Source organism: Heloderma suspectum, chromosome 2 (genome assembly GCF_057233095.1).
Source record: "Heloderma suspectum isolate Gila_16-S chromosome 2, 16-S_ref, whole genome shotgun sequence".
Lineage (NCBI taxonomy): Eukaryota > Metazoa > Chordata > Lepidosauria > Squamata > Helodermatidae > Heloderma > Heloderma suspectum.
In genome coordinates, this window is record NC_139459.1 from 100,860,498 (window position 1) to 100,885,604 (window position 25,107).

At 41.9% G+C, this 25,107-nt stretch overlaps 1 protein-coding gene across 7 annotated transcripts; it reads left to right on the forward strand.

The window, feature by feature from the left end:
- Positions 1–61: 61 nt before the first annotated feature.
- On the forward strand, positions 62–24,343 carry ABHD17B (abhydrolase domain containing 17B, depalmitoylase). Of its 7 annotated transcripts, XM_084834306.1 has the most exons (6): positions 447–930; positions 7,274–7,347; positions 8,049–8,231; positions 11,842–12,316; positions 20,280–20,459; positions 21,112–22,537. In XM_084834306.1, the coding sequence occupies exons 4-6, from the start codon at positions 11,850–11,852 to the stop codon at positions 21,329–21,331; spliced, it is 867 nt and encodes a 288-aa protein (XP_084690432.1). In that variant the 5' UTR covers positions 447–930; positions 7,274–7,347; positions 8,049–8,231; positions 11,842–11,849; the 3' UTR covers positions 21,332–22,537. The 7 variants fall into 7 exon arrangements, with proteins under 7 accessions (XP_084690435.1, XP_084690434.1, XP_084690430.1 ...); XM_084834309.1 differs by lacking the exons at positions 7,274–7,347; positions 8,049–8,231 and adding an exon at positions 62–411 and having other exon boundaries at positions 702–930; XM_084834308.1 differs by lacking the exons at positions 447–930; positions 7,274–7,347 and adding an exon at positions 62–381.
- Positions 24,344–25,107: the final 764 nt, after the last annotated feature.

The following is a 25,107-nucleotide window of genomic DNA, read 5'->3' on the forward strand; positions in this document are numbered from 1 at the left end:
CGCCTCTCCCGCTCGGCTCCTGCCGCCCAGGTTTTCTCGCTGTCTGTTACCCGGTTCAGTCACTCGCGAGCGGTGATACGGGCGGATAGGCGGCCGGGCCGAATATTGCCGCCCTCGCGGTGCCCGGGCTTTGTGCCGTTCCGGTGCCCGCCGCCCCTGGCAGGAGCGAGTGGCTCGAGCCGGAGCCGTAGGCCGTTGCCGGAGCGCGAGCCTCGGCGGTTACTCAGCACAACCGACTCCTCCGGCGTTCGAGCGGCGGTGGTTCGAGGAGCCCTCGAGGGAGGGGGCCGGCGTGTGCGCGAGTCCGTGAGCCAGCGCTCGAGCCCGCCGCCGCCCAGGGAGGCAGTTGGACGCGGCCGCGCGCTCTTCGCGGAGCGCGAGGTGAGCGCCTTCCCTTCTTCCTCTTTCTCGGTGAGAGGCTTCTTAAGAGGCGGGGAGAAGCTGGCGGCGGTTGTGACTCGAGTGGTCTCAGGCCTTGCCGGTGGTGGGCTGTGTCTGAGGCGGAACGAAGAGACCCTTCATTGGACTGCGGGGTCGGGGATAGGACGGGGCAGCTTGGGAACTGTCCTTCCAGCCTGGGGCTGGCTGGCTTGGGCTGGCGGGGGTCTCCGGTGGATGCGCGCCAGCCCCTCCTCCTTTCACTTTCTCCCCCCCCCACCTCCTTCGCTGTGACCACCGACTTCTTCTCTCTGTGTCCTCAGCTGCAGCCTTCTCGATTTTGAGCGGCCAGGCCACTGCGATCCCGAGGCGCAGACTTTCTCTTGGGGCCGGCCGGTGGGGTGGACAGAAAGGCTCCTTCTGACTCCCTGGGAGGCGTCAGTGGTACCACCGCGGTAGACTTCGCCTCCCGGCCTGTGCAGCGATACTAAATCAATAGCAGTGGCTGGGGTTATTTTATTTCGTGCCCTTTGGGGAGGCAGCGAAGGGAAGGTGAGATATTGGGGTGGGGGAGTGTGTTATCCGGTATTACTAGGGCAACGTGTGTCCGAAGGGAGGAGGACTACGGTGTGATCAGTACCTCATTTGTATGCGAGGCAGCTCGGTGGTGGTGGTGGGGAGTATAAAAAGCATACTGTTCCAAGGGGATAGAAAAGAGCCAAGTAGTGCAGGCTTTATTTCTGAACAAAGCTTTTCTTTCCCTGTACCCACCCTCCTCCCTTCTGCGACCATATCCATTTTCAACACAGTTGTATTTCTGTTCTTAAAGTCTAAATAGGAATTTGGCTTGGAACTCTCTTGAAGGATGGTACACTTGTCAGTAATTGTTTCTTCCTTGTTTTACTTGTTTGCTAAAATGAGGAGGAAAACATGTTGGCTTCTGATTGTTTTTGAGGTTCTAGAGATTTCCTAAGCTTCAGTCTTGTGATGGTGCAAAGACGTACCAGTCTGGGATGGTAAATTACACACAATGTGGCATTTTAGTTGTTATGAATTGGTAGATTGTGTTTTGTTTTTAACAGAATGTGCTATGGTGCGATGCTTTGGCATATGTAAATATTAAATCTGATTCAGTTGCACTTTGAGAATCATAGATCTTTTTCTTTAGTTACCATGAGTGACTTTATTCTCTTTAAAACTATTCTTGCTTACTTTAAACAGATCAAATGTTCTTTGGCAGTAGTTCGCTTATGACAAGTTTTTCTACTACTTGCCGTTATTTTGTGCACGAAACAGGGCACAGTGGTATGCATGTTTAGAAAAAAAATTCCTACAACTCCCAGCATTCCCCAACTGGCATAGCTGGCTAAGGCATGCTGGGAGTTGTAGGATTTTTTCTGTCTAAACATGCATAGGATTGCAGCCTTATGCATATTAGTTCACAGTGGTCAGTCTTCAAATAGGTCTATAGTTTAAGATGCTCTCATCAGGTATTCTCCATTATAGTATCATGTGCCCAGTGTTAGCCAATAAGCACTATGATTTCTACATGCATACTCTATCCAAAATTACACTTCCTTTGTACAAAATAAAAATAAGGTTCTTGTTCTAACTCCTTAATTTGGAACATCCTTAGACTTTTAGGTGTGTTTGCTCCAAATACTTACTGTTGGCAGCCTGTAACCTGTGTCTCTGACATTCCTTGTTGATAATTACTACACTGGCATTCTAAAGGAACCTGGCTATAAGGAAGTAGTGTACAGTATTTAATTGAGCCATATGGATATTACTGTTTATTAAAGCAACCTAATGGGAGAGTCAGTATGGCAGATTCTGGTGCAATAGTCTTCTTTGAAAGTGTACTTCTAGAATGCACCGGAAGAATGAAATACCAGAATATTTGTTCGTGTGTATTTGTCCAGAAATAGTGTTTGGCAGAGGGAAAATGTTGGAACTGACTCATGAAATTGTGCCAGAGCTGGGCTGGATATCTGGACCTTGGAGGTGGTAAACGCCTCCTTGAGGGATGGCAAGGAGGCTCTTGCTGAAGAAACCAAATTTAGATCCCATGGTTCCAGATAATTACCTCCCTGGGTCAAATTTGCCGTTTTGGGGCAAGGTGCTAGAGTGTGTGGTGGCCTCACAACTCCAAGCTGATTTGGATGAAACTGATTATTTAGATCCATTCCAGTCAGGTTCCAGGCCTGGCTATGGGACAGAAACAGGCTGGGTCGCCCTGTTTGATGACTTACCCTGTTGGTTCTTCTGGACCTCTCAGTGGCTTTCGATACCATTGACCATGGTATCCTTCTGGATCGTTTATCTGGACTGGCTTGGGAGGTACAGTTTTAAAGTGGTTCTGGTCCTTTCTGAAGGAGCGGTCTCAGAAGGTGGTGCTGGGGACTTCAGTTCGACCCCATGACCATTAGCCTGTGGGGTGCCGCAAGGTTCTATCTAGTCCCCCATGCTTTTTAACATCTACATGAAACCGCTGGAGGAAGTGATCAGGAGGTTTAGGCTGACATGTCATCAGTATGCGGATGATACTCAGCTCTATCTCTTGTTTCCATCAGCACATCCCAGGGAGGCTGTGGAACTCTTGAACCAGTGTTTGGAGGCTGTTTTGGGATGCATGAGGGTGAACAAGCTTAAACTTAATCCAGTCAAGACTGGCGGTACTGTGGGTTGGGAAACCAACTACTTCGGATGGCGGTTTACAACTGGTCTTAGATGGGGTTGCACTCCCCCTGAAAGACCAAGTGCGCAGTTTGGGAGCCCTCCTGGACTCTGAGCTAACTGGGGAAGCCCAGGTGGCTGCGATGTCCTGGAGTGCTTTTTGCCAGCTTAGGCTGGTATGCCAACTGCAGCCCTATCTGGAGAGGACGGACCTTGCCCCAGTTATCCACGCATCAGTCACATCCAGGCTGGACTACTGTAATCCGCTATATGTGGGGCTGCCTTTGAAGACGGTTCAGAAACTCCGGCTTGTGCAGAATGCAGCTGCCTGAGTACTGGTGGGGGCGAGCTGATTCAATCATATAACACCTATACTGCGCCAGCTGCACTGGTTACCAGTGTGTATCCGAGCCCAATTCAAAGTGCTGGTTTTGACCTTTAAAGCCTTAAACGGTTTGGGACCAAGTTACTTGAAGGACCGTCTACACCCATATCAGCCTGCCTGCACTTTAAGGTCAGGAATAGAGGCCCTTCTCATTTGCCCACCGGTGAGAGCAGTCAGGTGTGTGAACACACGCGGGGCCACTGCAGAGAAGGCCCTCTGACATCTTTGGAACAAGCTGCCACTGGAAGTCCGCCATGCTCCGTCATTGCAGTATTTTAAAAAGGCCTTGAAAACATATTATTTTACCTTGGCCTTCTACTGATATGACTGCTACTGTTGCTGTTGTTAACATCATTGTTGGTTTTATTGTTGGTTTCAATTGTTTATTGTTGGCTTTTATTGTTTTTTATTGTTTTTACATTTTTATGACTTTTAATATTATAATTGTTTTTATGTATTTTATTGTTGTAAGCCGCCTTGGGGGGGGGGCTTCTGCTCTGAAAGGCAGCCAAGAAATATTTTAAATAAACAAATAAGTTAAAACTTTGTCTCAAGAGCTTCCCCTGATAAAACTGAAGTTTAATATGTTAAACATTTTAATTGTGTGGAAGCATTACATAAAATGTTGCTTGTTCACCACTTGTAGTTCTCACATTAACTTGTGCTGTACAGGCAGAGTAGAAAAACTAGGCTGGTTCGTATGATCACTGAGGCTTAAGCCTTGGTGGCTTGTTTTAGTTGCAGCACATGCTGGGCACAATTTGAGGGTTACAATCTTCAAATAATCCAACAACAGCCCATGGCTGTTTGAGGCATGCTTGTTTGAGGGTTGTTTAACCCTCAAACAAGCATGCTGCCCTGGTTCAGATTACACAACAAGCCACGCCTGGGCAGTGGTTATTCAAATTGCGCCGAGCATGCACTGTGGCTTAAACAAGCCACCATGGCTTGTTTAAGCCACGGTGATCATGCGAACCTGGTCACTATCTCTGAATGCAAGTGGATTACTAGGAAAGAAGAGCCATTTTCTCCACTGATGGGTAATCCTTTTCAGTCTGCTGCTGTCATGCTGGTTTCCAAAATGAAAGGGAGAACAAAAACATCTTGTTTCAAAGGTTGCTTCACCCATTACTTTGCTTTGTTCTTGAATGGAAAGTAGTTGGAGGGTAGTTTTCCGCCATATTGACCAGCAATTCATTAGATCTTTAGATTTCCAATCCCATTTGGACTTCTTGATTCATCTTACAGTTAGCTCTCTAGGAAGCTGACACAACAAAATGAAGCAAAGCATAAACACAGCTTCCATACTGCTTATTTCAAAGCAGGGTTCAGTACAGCCTTGTTAGGTCTGTATTGCCGTTAGTCTAATAACAGGCATCCTTCCATTATAGTGACTAGGAGGATGGCTCGGAGCACTGCTGGGTTGGAGGCAGAAAAGTCTGGAATGGTGTTCCCCTCTTCCCAGGATGAATCTAAAATATCTTCAGAAGAGATACCTACAGCTTTAGCAGCTTTAAGCTGCATTCCTGTGCACACTTGAGACTAAACCCCATTAAACTCAGTGGGACTTGCTTCTGAATATGCACTAAATGCATTGGGCTGCAATTCTGACCTATAACATATCCACTTAATACTTCCTCCTGCACTAGCAAACATAATAATGACATTAGATTTTAGCCTGAAATGCTAAATAAATAATTAAAAGCTTAAATAATTGCATTTTGGTGTGATAAAGTTGATCTGTTTAATCAATTCATGCTTAAACTATCTAGTAGTGTGGAAATGAGAATGTTGTACGTGCTTTTAACATAATATTGGCTCAGATCACATGGCTCTGCAGAGAGGCTTTATATGTAGGTTTGAGGGTTTTATATTTTAAAAATGCATGTCTCTAAGCTTACCCTACACATTAACCTCCTGGCTCTTGAGGCTATTGCATAATGGAAACAAGCAATATAAGGCTTGCTTCCTTATACCTTTCTATTCCTGTTTCTGACAGAACTAGTATTAATGTTGCAAACCAGACACAGTTGCTGCTTTCTGCTTAGCCTATGTGTTATGCAAAAGTGTTACATCAGCTGTGAATAAATCTCTGAATGCTGCAAAGTGCACATATATAAAACTTTGTGCTTATAGTTCTACAAGATAAAATTGAGTTTAGTATCTGAGTTAACAGAAGAGTTGTGCTAGATCAGACTAAAGATCTATCTTTTCCCACAGAGGCCAATGGGAGGCCCACAAGCAGGACATGAATGTGGTAGCACCCTCCTGCTTATGTTCCCCAGCAATATCTTTTGAGAGTTACTGTGGTAACCCTACTATGGTAACCCTACTATTTCTGAGGGAATAATATTATTGTGATGTACAAATTGCTTTAATACAGCTGTGCAAAGTAGTAACCTGAGTAGTCTTTGTTTATCGTTACCATTGCAAAGCTACTTTAAACTGTAGTCTGTCAGTTTAGAACAGCATTCCCCAATCCGGTGCCCTCCAAATGTTGGGAATTGTAGTCCAAAACATCTGACCATTGGCCATGCTGACTGGGGCTATTGGGAGTTGAAATCCAAAATAACTGGAGGGCACCAGACTGGGGAAGGCTGGTTTAGAAAATGACATCGGTACCAGTCTTCAGATTTCCAGTGAAAACGCAACATGAATTTCTGAACTAATGTTCATATGTCTAAAAACTGTGTGAATTCCCAATGTATAAAGTTTAAACTGTCATGATCAGACACTTTCAAACTTCTATACTTGTTTCTCCATAAATGTTTTGTTATGCCCATAAGTTTATTTTGCAGGATTTGATTTGATTTGTACCCCACCTTTCTACCAAGAAAATGGCAGTCAAGACAGTTGTAGTGTACAATACATATACCACATATATGTAGTGGTATAGTGCTGTTGCTTAATACCTGACTAAATAATTCTTGGAAATACTTCTATGTAAGTTTATCAATGCATAGATTTATTCAAATATAACCCATCTAAATTGCTTCCCCTAGCCTGACAGCTAATTGAGTCATAGGAAAGCTTAGATTAAGAGATTATTGTGTGTATCTTCAGGATTTATGCCATGAACCCCAGTCAGGACAGTTTGCAAATGGAGGTAAAGATTTTAATATTGGTTTGCCTGTTGTGATTTATTTATTGACTGTTGTGATTTATTTTAAATGTTTGTATTCTGCTTTTAAACACGTTTTCAAAGCAGCTTACTAGAAAAGAATAAAACAATCAAAAGTTACAAAATCTAAAATCAAAACAGGAGCAGCAAAAAAGGTACCATTAAAGAACCACCATTAGATGCCTGGCAAGAAAAGTCTTGGCCTGGTGCCTAAAACTTTATCAGGCTATGTGCCATGCCAGGCTAGAAATTTTGGGGAGAGCATTCCGTAGTTGAGGTGTGACCACTTAAAAGGCCCTTTCTTCAGTTGCTACCTGTCTGAACTCTGATTTGAGGGCACCTAGAGAAGGGTCTCAATAGAGATGAAACTGTGAATCATTACTTTATTATGTCAGCAACCTTATAAAATAGATCACTTTCCATTTTTGATGTGGAAGCAGGCCCAAAACACAGCGCATAGATGGCTGGGTGTGGATATTATCCATATCATAATCGAGTACTGTATCCACTTGAACAGTGGTTTTCAGGAATGTTTCAGTAACTTTTAAAAGGAGAGATACTAGGGTGGGAATTGGCCTCTGGAAGGCTTCAGTTTCAAGTTGTCAACATAGAAGCGGAGACATGTTCGCCTGTGGTGACATGTTGCTAGCAGGTCACTCACTACCTGGTCTGGAAGTTGAAACACTGACCTATCGCCTCTCATTTTCTTGAAGTGGCCTTCCAAGAAAATTAGTTGCTGACTAGGATCCTAAGGGCATGATCTCAAGTGGATATTTCTTACTACTAGGTAAACAAATCTGTAAGATAAGATTTGTGGAAAATCGCATCTTGTGACTGTAGAATACTTGATATGAATATTTGCTAACAACTAGATAGCTCTTTGATTTCCCTAGCATCTTGGTGGGATCATGTATCACTTATGATAGGTCAATAAATGAAGTAGTATGAGCGAAAGCTAGAGACCAACTAATATACTCCTATCTGTTCAGCATACAATACTTGTGTAACAGGATGGATCAACTTAAATCAAGGTGATTTAAATCAACTAGAAAAAATTAAAAATTTAAATCAGTGATTTAAATCAAGTTTCACATTGAAACTTTTGCATGCATTTCTTGAACAATGGTGCATGCAGATCTAACTACTAAACCATGTTAATTTGCAACTAAATATAGTCTTATTTACACCATTCCATTCTTACAAGCAGGCTTTGCATCTTTTTATCTCACTATATTTATTTTGCATGCTTTCCATTTCACCTATTAAGGAAATATTTTTAGCATATTCCCATATAGGGCCTTTCTAATGACCAGCACCCATGACATTTTGAGGTTAACAGCACAATCATGTGCATATCTCCTCAGAAATAAGTTCCATTGAGTTCAATGGGGCTTACTTCCAGGTAAGTGGGTACAGTGAGTACAGCCTTAGTATGAGAATATAGGAAGATGCAGACTGGGCAATTTTGTCTTCTCTCTTTCCTTCCAGTGTTGATCCTTTCTACTTCTCTGTCTTGGCCAACCCTTGCCCTCACAAAAATCAAAGTAGGAAAATGAAATGTCCATGACTGATAGATCACAGCAAGGTTTGATAGTTCCTGGCCTGAAATATCCAATTTTGGGGTGTTTTTTAAAGCAACGGAGGTGAAAAACAGAAATTAATGTTTGATTAGTAAGTAACTTAATTTTTATATGACTGTAAGTGTCAGTTTAGTATGTTTGTCATGAGATTTAATTGTAACTATGCTATTTTTAAGTTAGAAAAAAACAGTTTATGATGTTTTTTTAAAAAAGATTCAGATTAAAAAGTTCAATTAAATTTTTAAAGTATAGATTTTTATCCACTCTGTTGTGTAACTATAAAGATAATGCCTACATTGAATTGAATAACTTTAAAAGAACAAAAGTGGTTATTTTTCCCCATTTGGTTGCCCCAAACCTTTTAGAGGAGGTAACGAAACTATTAATATCTCTAGTTAAGAGGCTTGTGGTTAAGGAGTTCATCAAAATGTATCTTAGATAATATGTTCTTATGGTAATAAAGTCCAAAATGCCATATGACTCTTTAAACAGATTACAATGATATACTGTTGTAGTTTATGATATTGGTACCTTCAGAGGTGTCTTCATAGCAGTATTGCTCAAACCTTTTGAGCTTGGACCCCTCTTCAGAACGTTCTCTGTCTTGTCGTCGTGCCCCCCCCCCCGATCTGTGGTGGGATACCAATCCAACACCAGCATTAGAAAAGCTTGGTTTTTTAGGGCGTAATACTATGGCCGCTAGTGAGCAGCTAGATGGCCATAGGATAGGCCACTTCCCAGGAACTGACCTCAGAGCCCTTGCTCCAAGGTCGGTTCCCTGAGAACCGACCTCCACCCCCTCCCGCGCTGCCTCGTAGGCAGCACGGATCGGCCTCGTGCTTGTAAAAGCAGCACAGAGCAGCGAAAACAAGGCGTTCCTGGGGGCGGGGAGGGCAGAAGTGCCTTTCCAACACTTCCTATACAGTCTCCCCCCCCCCCCACAGCACTCTGACTTCCCACAACTAGACAGCCGAAATCAGCTGTCTAGCCACAAATGCAAGGCGGCTGAAGTGTGGAGAGGAAGATCCTCCTCGCTGCTCCTGCCCTGCATTGGATAGGCAGTCGCCTCCGAGTTTGGAGGTGGCCGCCTATCCCGATAGGATTGCGTCCTCTTCTGCTCTGGAAACCCTTTCTAAAGTTGAAAAGCATGATAGGGATACCTGTTAAATAAATAAAATAAAGAAAATAAAATGTTTGACTCCCTACTAAAATAACAGACAAGGAGATCTTCCTGAGCTTCCCCCGAATCAGGTCAGGGTTATAGAGCACTAAGGCTTCAGATATCTCAAAAATTCAATGTGGATCTTTGAGGGTTTTCTATCTAGGGGCAATGAATTCATTCAGTTCTTGGCTGGCAGGTGGATCCCTTCCCATCTCAGGATCCTATCCTTTCCGGAGACTTCATGCCCCCAAGGCCAACTTCCCACCACCTTCTTTGAGACTACCTTAACAGCTTAATACCCCATTTTGCATATATAACACATCTTGTAACTTCATTGAGTTTCAACTTGAGGTTTTCATCCCATTTCTCCAAGTTATCAAGATCACTTTGTTTTATGTTACTCTTGTCTGAAAAGCTTTGTAGTTCCTTCAAGATATAGTCCTCTGCAAACTTGATCAATGTGCTCTGTTCTGAGAGTAATTGATAACATTCAATCATATTGTATGCTGGAGAGCCACTGTAGTGCCCTGCTTGTTGCCTGGACAGTGAATTAGTAATACCTTAAGAGAGAAGATCAGTTAGGAACTCACCTAATTAGTTTCATCTTATCTGTTGTTGTTTTTTGTAGCGTGGCATGCAACAAACAGCAGCCAAGGTAACATTCCTATATCCACACTTTTGACAAATTTGAATTCTTTGACTTGGTGTTGCTTTGAAACAACTAAAATATTTCTTTTAGAATGTGAGCTTCTTTAAGAATTAACTATGTACAGAGTTCACAGGAAGCTTTTTAAAAAGTAGGCAAGCTCTTTATTAAGTGTGTATGTCTCCTCCTAGTAGATATACAAGGTGCTGCTGAGCAAAGTTTTCAGTAAAATAATAAAATACAAAAGCAGTTTAAAATGAAGAGCCACAAATAAATACAACAGCTAGGAGCCCTTGAGCACCATAAGCATACACACAGTCTCTCTGAGACAAACAAAGCCCTTTGGAAACGCTGGCTTTGGGCCATATGCTAGAAGGCGGGCAGAAACTGAGCCAGGAGGGAATTCTACAGTCGGGCTGAGAAGGCCTTGTCCCACATGGCCACCTGCATTTTCAGGGGTGGGGTGGATTCTGATCAGAGTCTCTGATGTTGATTTAACTGTTCAGGTGGGTACATATGGAAGGAAGCAATCCTTACGCTATTCCAGTCCTAGGCCATTTAGGGCTTTAACAGTAAGAACCAGCACTTTGAAATGGGCTTGTAAGTGGTCAGCATTTACAGACTTTTATATCTGGTATGTGAGGATGTCTGTTAGGCTAACGTGATCATTTTAGGAGTCTATCTTGATCAGCCTTTTCACTAAGTGTTACTAAGCATGAAGTCTATTGCCTTGTTAAAGGAGAAAATGTTTATACGGTGTTGATAGTCAAAGTTATATAGTTTAGGGGGATAAATAATTATAGTATTTGGCTTGTTCTCGATGGGGTTGCAGTCCAACTTAAGATGTGCAAGTGACGTCTGTAGCAGTATGCACCTTTTACCAACTGTGCTTTTCCACTTGTGTCCCCTGACCACAGTTGTCTGTGCTCTGGTAATATTCAGGCTAGATTATTGTAATACATTGTACATGGAGCTGCCATTGAAAAGCGTTCAGAAATTTCAGCTGATTCAGAATGTGACATTCATATTATTAATGGAGATCTGCCACAGTAATCTTATCTATGTTAGCTGCCGTTGTGTTTCTGGACACAATTGAAAGTGCTGGTATATAGGGTATGAAGCCCTATATGGTTTGGGGTCAGTGTTCCTGAAGGATTACCTCTTTCCATACTGACCATCCTGTCAGATAAGATCTTCAAATGAGGCTCTCCATGTGCCCCTGCCTTCAGAGGTTAGGCTAGAGGCTACCAGAGAGCGGACCTTTTCTGTAATGGTGCCCTGATAGTGAAATTCCTGCTCCAGGCAAATTCACCAGTCATTAAGGTGCAAAGTCTGCCTTTTCACCCATGCTGCCCTGTTTGCTGTGATTTTCTTCCTGTTGTTGATTTTTATATCTGCTTTTTAAAAACCTGTATATCTAAATGGTGTATCATATATGTATTGTTGGTTTGTAATTTTTGTATGCTGCCCTAAGCACTGTTTTAAGTGAAAAGCTGGATACAAATTTCCTAATAAGAATCTGGTTTCATTTGATGTTCCTGGCTGCTCAGAAATAACTAAGTACTGTTATATAACAACAACAGAAATATTTGGCTAACATTGAAAAGGTTGCTATGTTTCTCAAGACAAAAATAGGTCTTGGGACAACCAAATTCCTTCTTGATCAAATCCTTGACTTTAAGTTCAGGTCATCTAAGAAGTGTTTTAGCAAGAATTGTTTAGTTTTAGATACTAATTTCAAAAGTTCAGTGTTCTGCACAAAATTCTATGCATTGCTGTGTTTGATTCTCTCCTCCCCTATTTTTTTAAATATTTCCTTTTTTAAATTCCTGAGAATATGTTTGTTGTATAAGAATCCTGCTGGAAGCTAATACTTTCCCCCTCTTATTTCAGATTGGAAGATGAATAATCTTTCGTTTAGTGAACTATGCTGCTTATTCTGTTGTCCACCATGTCCAGGAAAAATAGCTTCCAAACTGGCATTTTTGCCCCCAGACCCTACATATACACTGATGTGTGATGAAAGTGGGAGTCGCTGGACTCTGCATCTTTCTGAACGAGCAGACTGGCAATACTCTCCTAGAGAAAAAGATGCCATTGAATGTTTCATGACTAGAACCAGCAAAGGTAACAGGATTGCCTGTATGTTTGTGCGTTGTTCCCCTAACGCCAAGTATACTTTGCTCTTCTCGCATGGGAATGCTGTTGACTTAGGTCAGATGAGCAGCTTTTACATAGGACTTGGTTCACGGATTAATTGCAACATATTTTCATATGATTACTCTGGATATGGAGCAAGTTCTGGAAAACCAACTGAGAAGAATTTGTATGCTGACATCGATGCTGCTTGGGTAGCTCTTAGAACAAGGTAAATAGAGATACATTACTGGGTGTGGGGGAGATGTATATGAAAGTGTTTATACTGAATCGTTCTTAGTAAAAGTCCTCCATTTAATTTTTTTCATGAGCGATTTATATACCAATAGCTTTTTCATATTTGTCCCTTTTATCAACCAGGGAGAGAAGGAAAATATTACTAATTCATGGTATAGCAAGCAAAAGTAGCAGTTTGTCAGTGAAGCTCAGAATTAATGGGTTAACAATAAGTTAGTATTTTTATTCAGTAAAATAAGTAATTTTACATTGGCGAGGAAAGCCAAGTGAGGCTTTCCACTAAAACTTTACTTGCTGCTGATTCATACATTCAGAAAGTATATTACTGGAACTGAACCACTTCAGTCTAGTGGGGATTTAAGAAGTCCTGAGCCACCCCAGATCTGGCAGCCTCCGCATGGAAGTTGCAGTCCTCCAGAACTTTCATCATAGGGGTCCTCAACAACAAGTCCGAGACCACCTCTGTCAGCTCAGGCAGGGAGACTGAAGGCTAATAGGATGGGCAGCACCAGCAGAATCCCAAATCTGTCTTGGGTACCCAACACAAGGTACAGACACTCAATATCAGCACTCAGATGGAAAGGAAGCCTAGATGGGGATAGAATTCCTATAGACCACAGACCCCCTCCCCAACCCTCAAGTCAATGTTGGTGCTGCACTGAGTACCCAGGAGGACACAGCTGGGAGAGACTAACCCCTCCCAGTTTCCCTACCCAGGTCTCAGCAATGCACACCAGGTCAGCCCTCTCATCCACAATTAAATCATGGATGAGGGAGATTTTGTTTTGGGCTGACCATTCAGCAGCAGCAGCAGACCTGAGGGCAAGCTGGTAAGGCAGGCAGGAACCATCTGGTTGGAGGAAGAACCAGAAAGGGGATAGGCATAAGATGTCTAGCCCCTCTTCTCCTCAACTGGCTTGTTAATGTCCCAGTGCCATACCTCCCTCTACCTATGATCACACTAATAGGGGTGCCCGCACCCCATTATCCAATGAATTTCCCAGGCACATGTTAACATAAAATAGAGAGCTCTAGCCCGCAATGCAACAGCTAACAGTGAATGTCATAGAATCATAGAATAGTAGGGTTGGAAGGGGCCTACAAGGCCATCGAGTCCAACCCCCTGCTCAATGCAGGAATCCAAGTCAGAGCATCCCTGACAAATGGCTGTCCAGCCTCGTCTTAAAGGCCTCCAGTGTGGGAGAGCCCACCACCTCCCCAGGTAATTGGTTCCATTGCCGTATTGCTCTGACACTCAGGAAGTTTTTCCTGATGTTCAGCCGGAATCTGGCTTCCTGTAACTTGAGCCCATTATTCCGTGTGTATGCATATAAATGTCCACAATTACTCCTCTGTTCTCCAAGCTGCTGCTGGTTGCTGGGGTGTACTGAGCTGAACAGCTGCAAAATTCCCACCTCTGCTGGTGTCTGCATCTTCCCTCAAGCAGGCAGACATGGCTCTGGAGGCAAAAGATGAAGAAAGCCTCTCTGCCAGCAATGTTCCAGTTACCCAGCCTTTTCTCCCCGCTATATATCTATATCTATAAATAAAAGTATACACACCAATCTCCTGATAACTCATTTCCTCCCCTGTTTAAGAGCAATTGTGGCTGCTTCTCCTCACTGTTTAGGGATGGAAGAAGCCATTGTTCCTAAGTAGTTTTTCTGACCCAAAGATGAAGTGCTCGACATATGTGCATGCTGCCTCTCCCACAATCAATGGATAAACTGTGCATGCAGCATCAACAGTGTCACATTGAACGTTTCTCTAGAAATAACATGGTAATGCTCATTCTTAACTTCTGTGTGTATGCATATAAAATTTGTGAAGACTGGAAGTGCTGGGGTTCACCTACTACCTTTACACAATTGCTACATGATCCTAGCGAGTAATGCATTGTTTCTTGCTGTCGCTAGTAAAGATAGTTATTTGTGAAATGTGCAATTCAAATCTCTACCATTCAAGATAAATATTCTGTAACATCTAAAACTTCTAAGCAGCTGGAGAGGATGCATTCTGATAAAACAGGAAAAACTTTTCAGTATGGGGTGTTCCATGTTTGGTCTCCATCTACAGTCAGGGCCAGAAATATTGAAACAAGGAAAACTATTTTGGCAGTTGGCCTGTGTACACCACCACATTGAAGTTGAAAGGAAACACACCCAGATGGGAGCGAAGTCAGGACTTTCAGCTGTAATTCAAGGGGTTTGACAAAAGTGGGGCACTAACCATTCAGCCAGTGGCATATACACACACCCATTATTGGTGGCTCATAAGTAATGGAACGAATGGCTGACAAGCAGCTGCCTGGCCAGGTGTGGCCTGTTTCCTGGGTACCCCATGACCAATCAAGCAGATAAAAGGCCTGGAGGTGGTTCTGAGTGTTACATTTGAATTTGGTAGCTGTTCACTGGAACTCCCAACATGAGGTCCAAAGAAGTGTCCATGCGAGTGAAGGAGGCCATCATTAGGCTGAGGAAACAAAATAAACCCATCAGAGAGATAGCAAAAACATTGGGAGTGGCCAACACATCAGTTTGGAACATCCTGAAAAGAAGGAATTAACTGGCAAGCTCAGCAACAGCAAAAGGCCTGGAAGACCATGGAAGACAACTAAAGTGGATGACCGCAGAATTCTGCTCATGGTGAAGAGGAACCCTTTCACAACATCTAGCCAGGTCAAGAATGCTCTTGTGGAGGTAGGCATGTCATTGTCAACATCTACAGTCAAGAGACGGCTTTATGAATGTAAATACAGAGGCTTCACAACAAGGTGCAAACCACTGGTAACGCTCAAGAACCGAAAGGCCAGATTAGCCTTTGCCGGCAAACACCTAAAAAAGCCTGCCCAGTTCTGGAATACGATTCTTTGGACTGATGAGACCAAGATTAACTTGTACCAGAATGATGGGAAGAGAAAAGTATGGAGAAGGAAAGGAACAGCTCATGATCCAAAGCATACCACATCATCTGTCAAACATGGTGGAGGCAGTGTTATGGCATGGGCTTGTATGGCTGCCAATGGAACCGGGTCACTGGTGTTTATGGATGACCTGACTGCTGAGAAAAGCAGCGGGATGAATTCTGAAGTATATAGGCCTATACTTTCTGCTCGGATTCAGCTGAATGCTGCCAAACTGATAGGACGCCGCTTCATATTGCAGATGGATAATGACCCAAAACATACAGCAAAAGCTACCCAAGAGTTTCTCAAGGCAAAGAAGTGGGATGTTCTTCAGTGGCCAAGTCAGTCACCTGATCTCCACCCAACAGAGCATGCTTTTCACTTACTGAAGACAAGACTGAAGGCAGAAAGACCCACAAACAAGCAGCAGCTGAAGGCAGCTGCAGTAAAGGCCTGGCAAAGCATCTTGAGGGAGGAAACGCAGTATTTGGTCATGTCCATGGGTTCCAGATTTCAGGCAGTCATTGACTGCAAAGGATTTTCATCCAGGTTTTAAAGGAGATCCTTAAGTTTGAAATGATGTTGGTTTGTTCCATTACTTATGAGCCACCAATGATGGAGGGGGGGTGTATGACACTGGCTGTACTTCCTGAATGGTTAGTGCTCCACTTTTGTCACACCCCTTGAATTACAGCTGAAAGTCCTGACTTCGCTCCCATCTGGGTGTGTTTCCTTTCAACTTCAATGTGGTGGTGTACACAGGCCAACTGCCAAAACAGTTATCCTTGTTCCAATATATCTGGCCCTGACTGTAAATGAGAGATGTATTTAGGCTAGCTGAGGCGAGTTGATATGTCAGACACATCATGGAGGGATTTACTAATTTCTGCATTCAGCATCCAGGGGTGAATTTTTAAAACCTTTCTACTGCCAGGTGTTTATCCTTTGCAGTGTTTGAACACATTTTTAATGGTTTGAAAATATATCTAAGAGCAGGAGAGAGCTCTTAGTCTTGGTTCTGCTAACCTTTTCATTTTATTTCACCCTAGTAGAATATTTGGTTCCTAGTGAAATATTTGCCTTTTAAACTCTTGCATATATTTAGATTGAGTAAAAATAGAGCCATCATTTTTTACTGACTGTACCTAGGATTCTGCATGAAATGTTGCTGAAATAAATTTTGTACACGTATTTTGCTCAGATATGTGAAGACTTGGGCGTTAGTTTACTAATATTTTTTTGGAACTGGATATGCGACAATTAGAAACATAGCAGGAGATGTGTAGATGAATAAGTGAATATTATGTGGTAGGATCTGGTAGTTGTACTGAAAAAATGCAAAATGTAGCCGCCTCCTACAAGTTTTGGGAATCCCCATTCAGATATCCTTTTCTTCATGAGTTTGAGGACGAGCTGCTCCAGACACTTAAAAATTCCTTTTTCTAAACAAGAGCCAGTGTTCAGATAGTTGTGAGTTTCTGGTAGAATCACTTGCTGGTTGTTCTGCGACCAACAGAATGTCACCATGTAACATCTTGAAAGCGGTCCACCTTAGTAGTGGCACCCACTATCTGGAACACCTTTCTCCATGTAGTTCAGGAGGCAGAAAGTGTGGTGTGATCTTAACACTTCCTGAAAATGCACTTGTTTACACAAGTAATTAATCATAATTAATGCTGCTAATGCATTTCATTGTTTTTTACATTGCTTCTTGTTGTAGTAGTTGTAATTGTTTTAACAGTGTATTTTAAACAATGATTTTAATATTGTTATATGTAAACTGCTTAGAGTTATACTAAGTGGTATATACGTATTATTAATTAATAAATATTATGTGCATGGTAGGTGAGCGGTGGTAGTAAAATAATAGTTTGATAATGTGGCAAGTATAGAGATGGCATGGTTTTTTCCTGGCATTTTTAAATAGAAATATGAAAGTAAAACTGAAATATAAACAGAAAGAAGTTCAGTTGTAGACATTTTCTAGAGCAGCTGTGGTATATTTAAGTATAACATTTTTCAGAAAACTAGAATGTGATTGAGGGATCTACACTGAAGTAAGCAGAGTTCCTAAGCTTAAGAACTGCATATCACAAGCCTTTGGCTGGTTCTCATGATCAGCCAGCCCACCATGGGTTATTTAAACCACGGTGTACTGCAGCGCGGGCAGCCATTTTGAACATTTAAGCTGCAACCACAGTTTGGCATATTGTCTGAACTTGGCAGGGGTGGGTTGTACGAGTGTTAAACAACCTTCACATAAACCTAAAACAGACCATGAGTTATGTGAGGGTTGTTTAACCCTCGCACAATCCACCCCTCCCAGGTTCAAAGAACAGAACAAGCTGTGATTGTGGCTTGAATATTGAAAAGCTGCCTGGAACACCCACAACCCACTGTGGCTTATTTAAGCCACAGTGATTGTCCGAACCAGGTCACAGTCTCCACACCTCCATTCAGCCTCACCATTTCCAAAAGTTCTTCTGCCACTTCTCCTTATACCTTAAGATTGGCACTAGCTCGGAGATAGAAGATCTCTTCATTCCCAAGTTGCTTACTGAGCAGTTTTTAAAAAATCTATGTTCCCCTTCTTTGAAATGTTTTGTAGCCATGGAAGATTCATGATCCACTGTTTGGCTGCCCCTGATATTTATTATAAATGGCAATTTGGAAATGGGTTAGCTGCTAGGTGGATTGAAGGGTTTGTGGCTGAACTGTCTTGGATGCCTGCTGGGAACCACCAGTCTTAGTGGAGACCAGGGAACAGCAAAGACCTCCAGATCTTGGTTCTAAATCAAGATCAGTTTCTGAAAGTTTGCCCTGTATGTGACTGTTCCAAGACAATGGTTACGAATTGTCTTTCATACATTGTGAATATAGGCAGTGGTATGAGTCCTTAGAGAATACCTTTTTAGCCAGTTGCTATTAAATTAGTATTGCTACCACCTTTGCTGGATAAATACAAAATCCCATAGCTGTAGCTGGACCCATGTGTACTTTGCACCACCATATTCCATGATTATAATTCATTTTACACAACTATTTGTTCATTTGTTTTTTATAATCATTTGCACTATTTCTGAAGTTCAGTTGTGAGTGCCATTGCTTATGTAGCCAAAACAGCGCTAACCCCCATACAAGAGGGAAGTATCAGCAGGCTCAGAAAACAATGATGAGATATCCAAAAGTATAAAACATTAAGGAATTTTCTCCCTTAAGGGAGAAAATTGTCCCATGAGGATTGAGTCTGCTTATTGGCCATGGACTGCTGACTTACAGGGGATGGAAGCGTTGTGGAGGAGAGCATGGCTGAGTGGAGCACTGAACACTGCAAATTTTTGGTGCAAAACCCACTTATTGTCCTGCTTCAAAAGCCTCAAGTTTGATGCAGTGAGTGTCCCAGAACACTTCTGCCTACTTGGTTTAAATTAGTTGCAGTATGAATGAATTCTTAGTCCTGCGATATGAACAACAGTTGGAGGATGTCTAGTTTGTATACCCCTTAGCTGGCTTTTCTAATTTCACCAGAGAAACCATGTTAATAAAAACACTTAACATTTGTATTATAGCTTCAAGTTTTCAAAACACTTCCTATGCATTATCTAGTTGCAATCCTTACAACCCTGAAGTAAGGTAGTATTATTATCACCCATATTGCAGATGGGGTGGGGGGGTGAGGCTAAGAGACAGTGGTTTGTAACATCAAGAAAACAAATTGCATTAACACATTAGAGGCTAAAAATCTGAACCAATGTATGTAAGAAGGACTTACTCCCAAGTAAAAGCACGAAGTCTTGTACCTTAAGTGCTTATTGTGACCTGACATTTAAGGTAACAGTCACCTTCCTGGGTTCATAAACAATTTAGTCTGGAATGCAGGGGTGGGAAGACTTTTGCCTTGTAGGACCTACTTTCTTTTTCACTAGGATTTTGAGATCCACCATCCATAGAGCCAGGTGCAAAATAGTGGCTCAGGAAGATGGACATAAAATTGTGAAACAAGGTACCTCTAAGCATGTGTTCATTCCAGGAAATTGTTTTCAGTACCAGAACTGGAACATGCACCCAAATTTACTCCTGTTTTACTACAAGCCTTTTTCATTTCAGCAGCCAAATTTAGGAGGAACGTAAGGCCTTCTGTTGTAATTATTGTTAAACTATTGGAAGTTAGAAAACATTGCTGATCTACTGCAGATCACCCAGAGACCTACCATTTGATCCCAACCCACCTTCTGCCCCGTCCTGCTCTAATGTGTTACTGTGCTTTTCTGACTAAGCAAACTAAATGGATCCAAAGACCTACTTAAGTGCACCCTGAGGGTCACGCATTCCAAGTAAATGTTTCCTTTTTTAATAGTGTATTCCAGTGGCACAGAAAAACTGCTTGAAACTCCTCTGTTTCAAAAGAGGCTTGTCATGTGGCATTGGAGGGTGAGAATCATGTCCAATGCCTGTTTGGACACTTGGAAGTATTTGAGTGGCTGTTTGGATCCTGGCAAGCACCCCTTGGTGCTATTTCTCCATGGAAAAATGTGTGACTGTCTCTTAATACCTTTCCCTTCTGGCACATCTTCTAAGATAAGGTGATTAGGATTTAACATGATTCTGTCATGTTTCAAGTTTAGAAAAGGTATGTTTGTAAATAGTTCTTGCTCCAAATTTCAGAAAGCAATATAGACAATTTAAAACTATCTCTGGGAACAAATGTCTGCAAGGCAAATAGTGAATGCCATTTTTATATGCTCAGCCTCAGTCATTATTTAAAAGGAACAGAATCTGCTTCATGTTCTTGAGCCTTGGAAGCAAAATATTCCAGATACTGTCACCTTAAAAATATTTGTCTTACAAATGTCAGTATTTGCAGAATTGAAGTATTATCTTTCAAGTTTGTTACACTTAATGACAACTAAAAATGATTTATGCTTCAGGTTTTATTCTAGGGGTTTCCAACATGTACAGTTGTATATATAGAAGCCACTTCATTCATAGGATATCTATTCATTTTGAAATAACATACTAACTACTTTTTCAGGTATGGAATTCGCCCTGAAAATGTGATTATATATGGCCAAAGCATAGGAACAGTACCATCTGTGGATCTTGCTGCTCGTTATGAAAGTGCTGCTGTGATTCTTCATTCTCCTTTGACCTCAGGAATGCGAGTAGCTTTTCCTGATACTAAGAAGACCTACTGCTTTGATGCATTCCCAAAGTAAGCTGTAGCATATTTAAAAGGGGTTACAGTAGAGTTGAGCAAGCTGGTATGCTCTTCACCCAGAAGAGAAGTCACTAACCTGGAAATAGAAGCCTTGGTCAATGTAGAGCCATTTGCCTGTGATTGTACTGTAAATAAGACTGTTGAAATGTCTTGATTTAAAACCATGGATTGTACCCAGACTTGCCCCTCTGAACAGAAGGGCTCCTGTTTGTGGAGGGAACTGGGATCCTGCAAAGGCTTCTACTGCAGGAAAGGGGCAGGCCAGCAATTCCTTCTTTCTCCATAGCCCCCAATATCACCTCCAGTCTGTTCCCGAGTATCCCCCAGTCTTCTGGAACAGCTTGGGAAGTGGTCCTAGGAGCTGAAAGGGGAGTTGAAATAAATTGCTGCATTGCTAGCAGAATTCCACTGAATGCAATTCTGGATCCAACTCTGTTTTTTTTGAACTGATTTCTACATTAATTATGCACACTGACTTGAATGCCTCCACTAAATAATCTCTCGGCATTGTGTCAATCAAGCATGGTAAACTTCAGATACTTTAAATGGGATTTAAAGCTAATGTGCATGAGTGAATCACCTATGATCAGCCATTTGTGAAGTTGCATACTCTTGCATACTGATTTCTTTTTCTGTATTTCTGTAGCATTGACAAGATCTCTAAAATAACATCTCCAGTGTTGATAATCCACGGGACTGAAGACGAAGTGATTGACTTTTCACATGGCCTAGCTTTATTTGAGCGCTGCCAAAGACCTGTGGAACCACTGTGGGTAGAAGGGGCAGGACACAATGATGTTGAGCTTTATGGACAATACCTTGAAAGATTAAAACAGTTTGTATCACAGGAACTGGTGAATTTGTAAATTGCCCTGTACAGTTACTTGCTGTTGAAGTTCTTTGCAGAACTGCAAATCTTGATAGCCACAGCATAAAACCTGATGGTTTTGTTTTCAAATCAGATCAGTTGCCTTCATACATGTACAGGTAATGATTTGTAAGCATAATTAATGAAGGTTTTAATACCAGTATTAACTGGAACAACTGATGATGGGGACAAGCTTGTGTAGTTCATATATTTTGTGCAAGTTTTCTTAGACTATACATAAGTCAATTTGCAAGTTTTTCTTAAGATGTACAAAAATCATAGGGAAGAAAGTGAAATTTTAATTATGTAAAATCAGATGCTGTAAAAGTGTTGCCAAATGCTTTAGCATACCAGAAACAAGTTTATATATAATATTTTTAAAACATCTCAAAATTGTACTGTGACCTATTCTATTGCACAGGTGTAATTGAAGCAGTTGTAAAGTACAAATAGCCATTACAATTGAAGGAATAAGAAAGAAAAATGAAAAAAAGCACTGGAATTTACAGGCCCTATTATATAGGGAGCAAGTCAAAACTGGTGTTTTATTATCTTTCATGAATTATTCTCAACGTTTTCTTCTTTTCCTGAATGATTAATGGCCAAAAATGCTTATTTGGCCATTGTTGCTCTGCAAAACAAAGGCACAAAATCTTGATTCTCTCATAACCGCTACTATTGACAGGGTCCATATTAAAGCAAGTAAATACAGAACTTCAGTGGTTTCTCTGAAATCAGTGAGAAATCTAAAGATATTTGTGGCCATTTTGAAATGATCATGTAAAGAAGCAGAACTTCGATAATAAAACCCCTGACTTTTTTATACTGGCAACCATGCAAAGTTGCAGTTGTCATTTCTGAATTAATTTGAATGTTTGTAAGTGTAGGACTAATTGTTTCAACTATTATGAGAATTCTACTAATGTACTCCTATAGTGAAACGAATGTTGACAACTCATAGCAAAATAAATTGCCTTTCCCTTGAATACATTTTTGCTTGACTAAAATAGATCTAAAATGTAGCCTAATTTGTAAACAAAGTAATACTCAAATACACACTGTGCTTCTAATTTTAAAGCCTTACGTAATTTACTTGTTCTGCTTGTTTTTGTGATTGTCTGGGAGTATTGTGTAATGTATTATGTATTGTGAATGCTTAGATGCTGATGTGTTCAACTCAAATAAGAGAAATTACACACACGTGATACTGAGTTTTTCTTGCAAAACTATAAGTTTCTGATTAGTCCATTTTCAGTGACAAGAAAAGAGCAAGAGAGCACAACTCCCAATTTGACTAAAACATCTTGCCAAAATCTTCTTCCATTATATTGACTTCTTTTTCCCTCTCCAGAGGTCTTTGCTATTATCATCATCCACTTCTACTTTAGAGAGTTAGCGTGATCCAAGATATTCTGTTAGTGTATACTTTCATTTTAAGCAAAGTCATGCTGACTTCTAATTAAGACTTTGAATAGCGTCTGGGTTTTCATAAATGAAGGACTGAACATTTTAAGTATACAGGGTAAAGTGTTTATTGGTTGTCACAGTGGGTAGCAAATGTATGTCAGAGATAGTGGATTGGACCTAGAGGCATTTCTTCTGATGGAGGGAAGGGTGAGTGCTGTGGATCCAGGCCACTACATTTAAATATAATGCCAAAACCCAGTTGAAATATGATTTAACACAATAAGAGAGCAATCCTATGGCTGCTAGTCAGCGGCTAGACAGCCATAGGATATGCCAGTTTCCAGGAACTGACCTTGAAACCCGTACTCCGAGGTCGGTTCCCTGAGAGCCGACCTCCCCCCCACCCCACGTGCTGCCTCATAGGCAGCGCGGAACGGCTCCACGCTCGTAACAGCAGTGAGGAGTGACATAAAAGGGGCGTTCCTGGGGGTGGGGTGGGGAGGGCAAGAATGCCGGTACGAAACACCCTGCTGTCCCCTCTCCGACTTCTGGTGGCTAGACAGCCAAAATCAGCTGTCTAGCCACAAATGCAGGGCAGGAGAAGCACGGAGGAGATGATCCCCTCCATGCTTCTCCTGCCCTGCATTGGGGAGGCAGTTGCCTATCCTCATAGGATTGCGCCCTAAGGGTACGATCTTATGCATGTTTAGACAAAAAAGTCCTACAACTCCCATCATTCCCCAGCCAGCCCTAACACATGTTGCACTCCCCCCACCCACCCCAAATATACAGGAAAAAGTACTGCAGTGATCACAGTAATTGCTTCAAGTAGTCTCCCTGTACTATCTGAGTCACATTGAGGTTTGTCCACATAATTCCTTATGGGAGAGAAGGTGGCTTGAAAGGGGTGGGAAATAGCAACCAGTTCTTATGCGTGAACTGACCTGGAGTTGTGCTAGTGAAGTTAAAAGGATTTGTAATATTGCTAATTAAAATCACACAGCTGCCTCAGTTAAGATTTATAGAAACCATTCTGATGAGTTTGATAAATACACTAAGTTGCATCCAAGCTCAGGTGCCTGTCTAAACTTTGGTGGCTTACAATACTACAAAATATGCATACGTTCATAATAGTATGACCTTTCAAAGTGTCACTGGAGCTATTTTATACTGTGGAAGTGGAATTTTTATAGGCTTGATCTCTACTCAAGTACCTTTTTAAAGCCCTATTCTGCAATATTAAAATAAAAGGCTTCATTATCCTTGAATGAAAGCAGGAATCTATTTAGTCCTTTGAAATTAAATAAATAAATAAAACCTAGCTTCACTCCAGTGTATTTGTTGAAACATTCAGTACTTAATATTGAATAACTTTCATTTGTCAGAGTTGCATCCCTGGAACATTGTTTCCAAAATTGTTTTGATCCATATGTTGTGTTATAACAGTAAGGGAAAAATGTTTAAACAAATCACTGGGACTGTAGAAACCTTAGCTGTTGACATGCGCCTCAAATGATTACAAGACATGTAATATTCTTTTCTGTGTCTTTTCTGTATAAATATGTTAATAGTTTTTCATATTAAAAGCTGCTCTGGTAAAGCTCAACTTCATTTCAATGTCTGTCCATATGCACTAGGCGTGGGAAAATGTGGTTCTCCAGATGATGTTGGACTGCAAGTCCCATGAGCCCTAGCCAGCAAAGCCAATGGTGAGAGATGATGGGAGTGTGAATCCAGCAGCATCTGGAGGGCCACATATTCCCCATTCCTGATATACCCCTTCACAGAAAGTTAAATTTAGTCTAGGATTTGTTTTATATTTTTTAAAAGAAAATAAATTGGGACGATGTAGGCGGCCATATACCAACTGCAAGAACTGACCTGAGGTTGGTAGCTGCTATCTCTCTATAGTCCATATGTAAAATTCTGTGTTGTCTTTGGGTTGAAACACAGACCTCGGCAGGCAGCTTGTAAATTCACTGTAGGGGTTGTTGCAACTGTACGGTAGCAAGCTGAATTATGCTCCCAGATCCCCACATTTCAGACTAGGGATGTACGAAAGTCACTTACCTGAACCAAAATTTGATTTGCGGTAGGGGGGGAGGCGCTCTGTGCCTCCCCCCGAAATTCTGGCCGGGGGGGGAGGCGCATCGTCGCTCCCCCCGAAATTCTGGCCAGGGGGGAGGCACATCGTCGCTCCCCCTGAAATTCTGGCCGGGGGGGAGGCGCCCCGTCCCTCCCGCCGCGAATCCTGCCGGCAGGGAACGCAAATGGCGGCGGCCATAGCTGCCGCCGTTTGCGTCCCTGCAGTCAGCCGTGATAGGCTACGTAAATGTTTACGTAGCCTATCACGGCTGAGTTAAAACA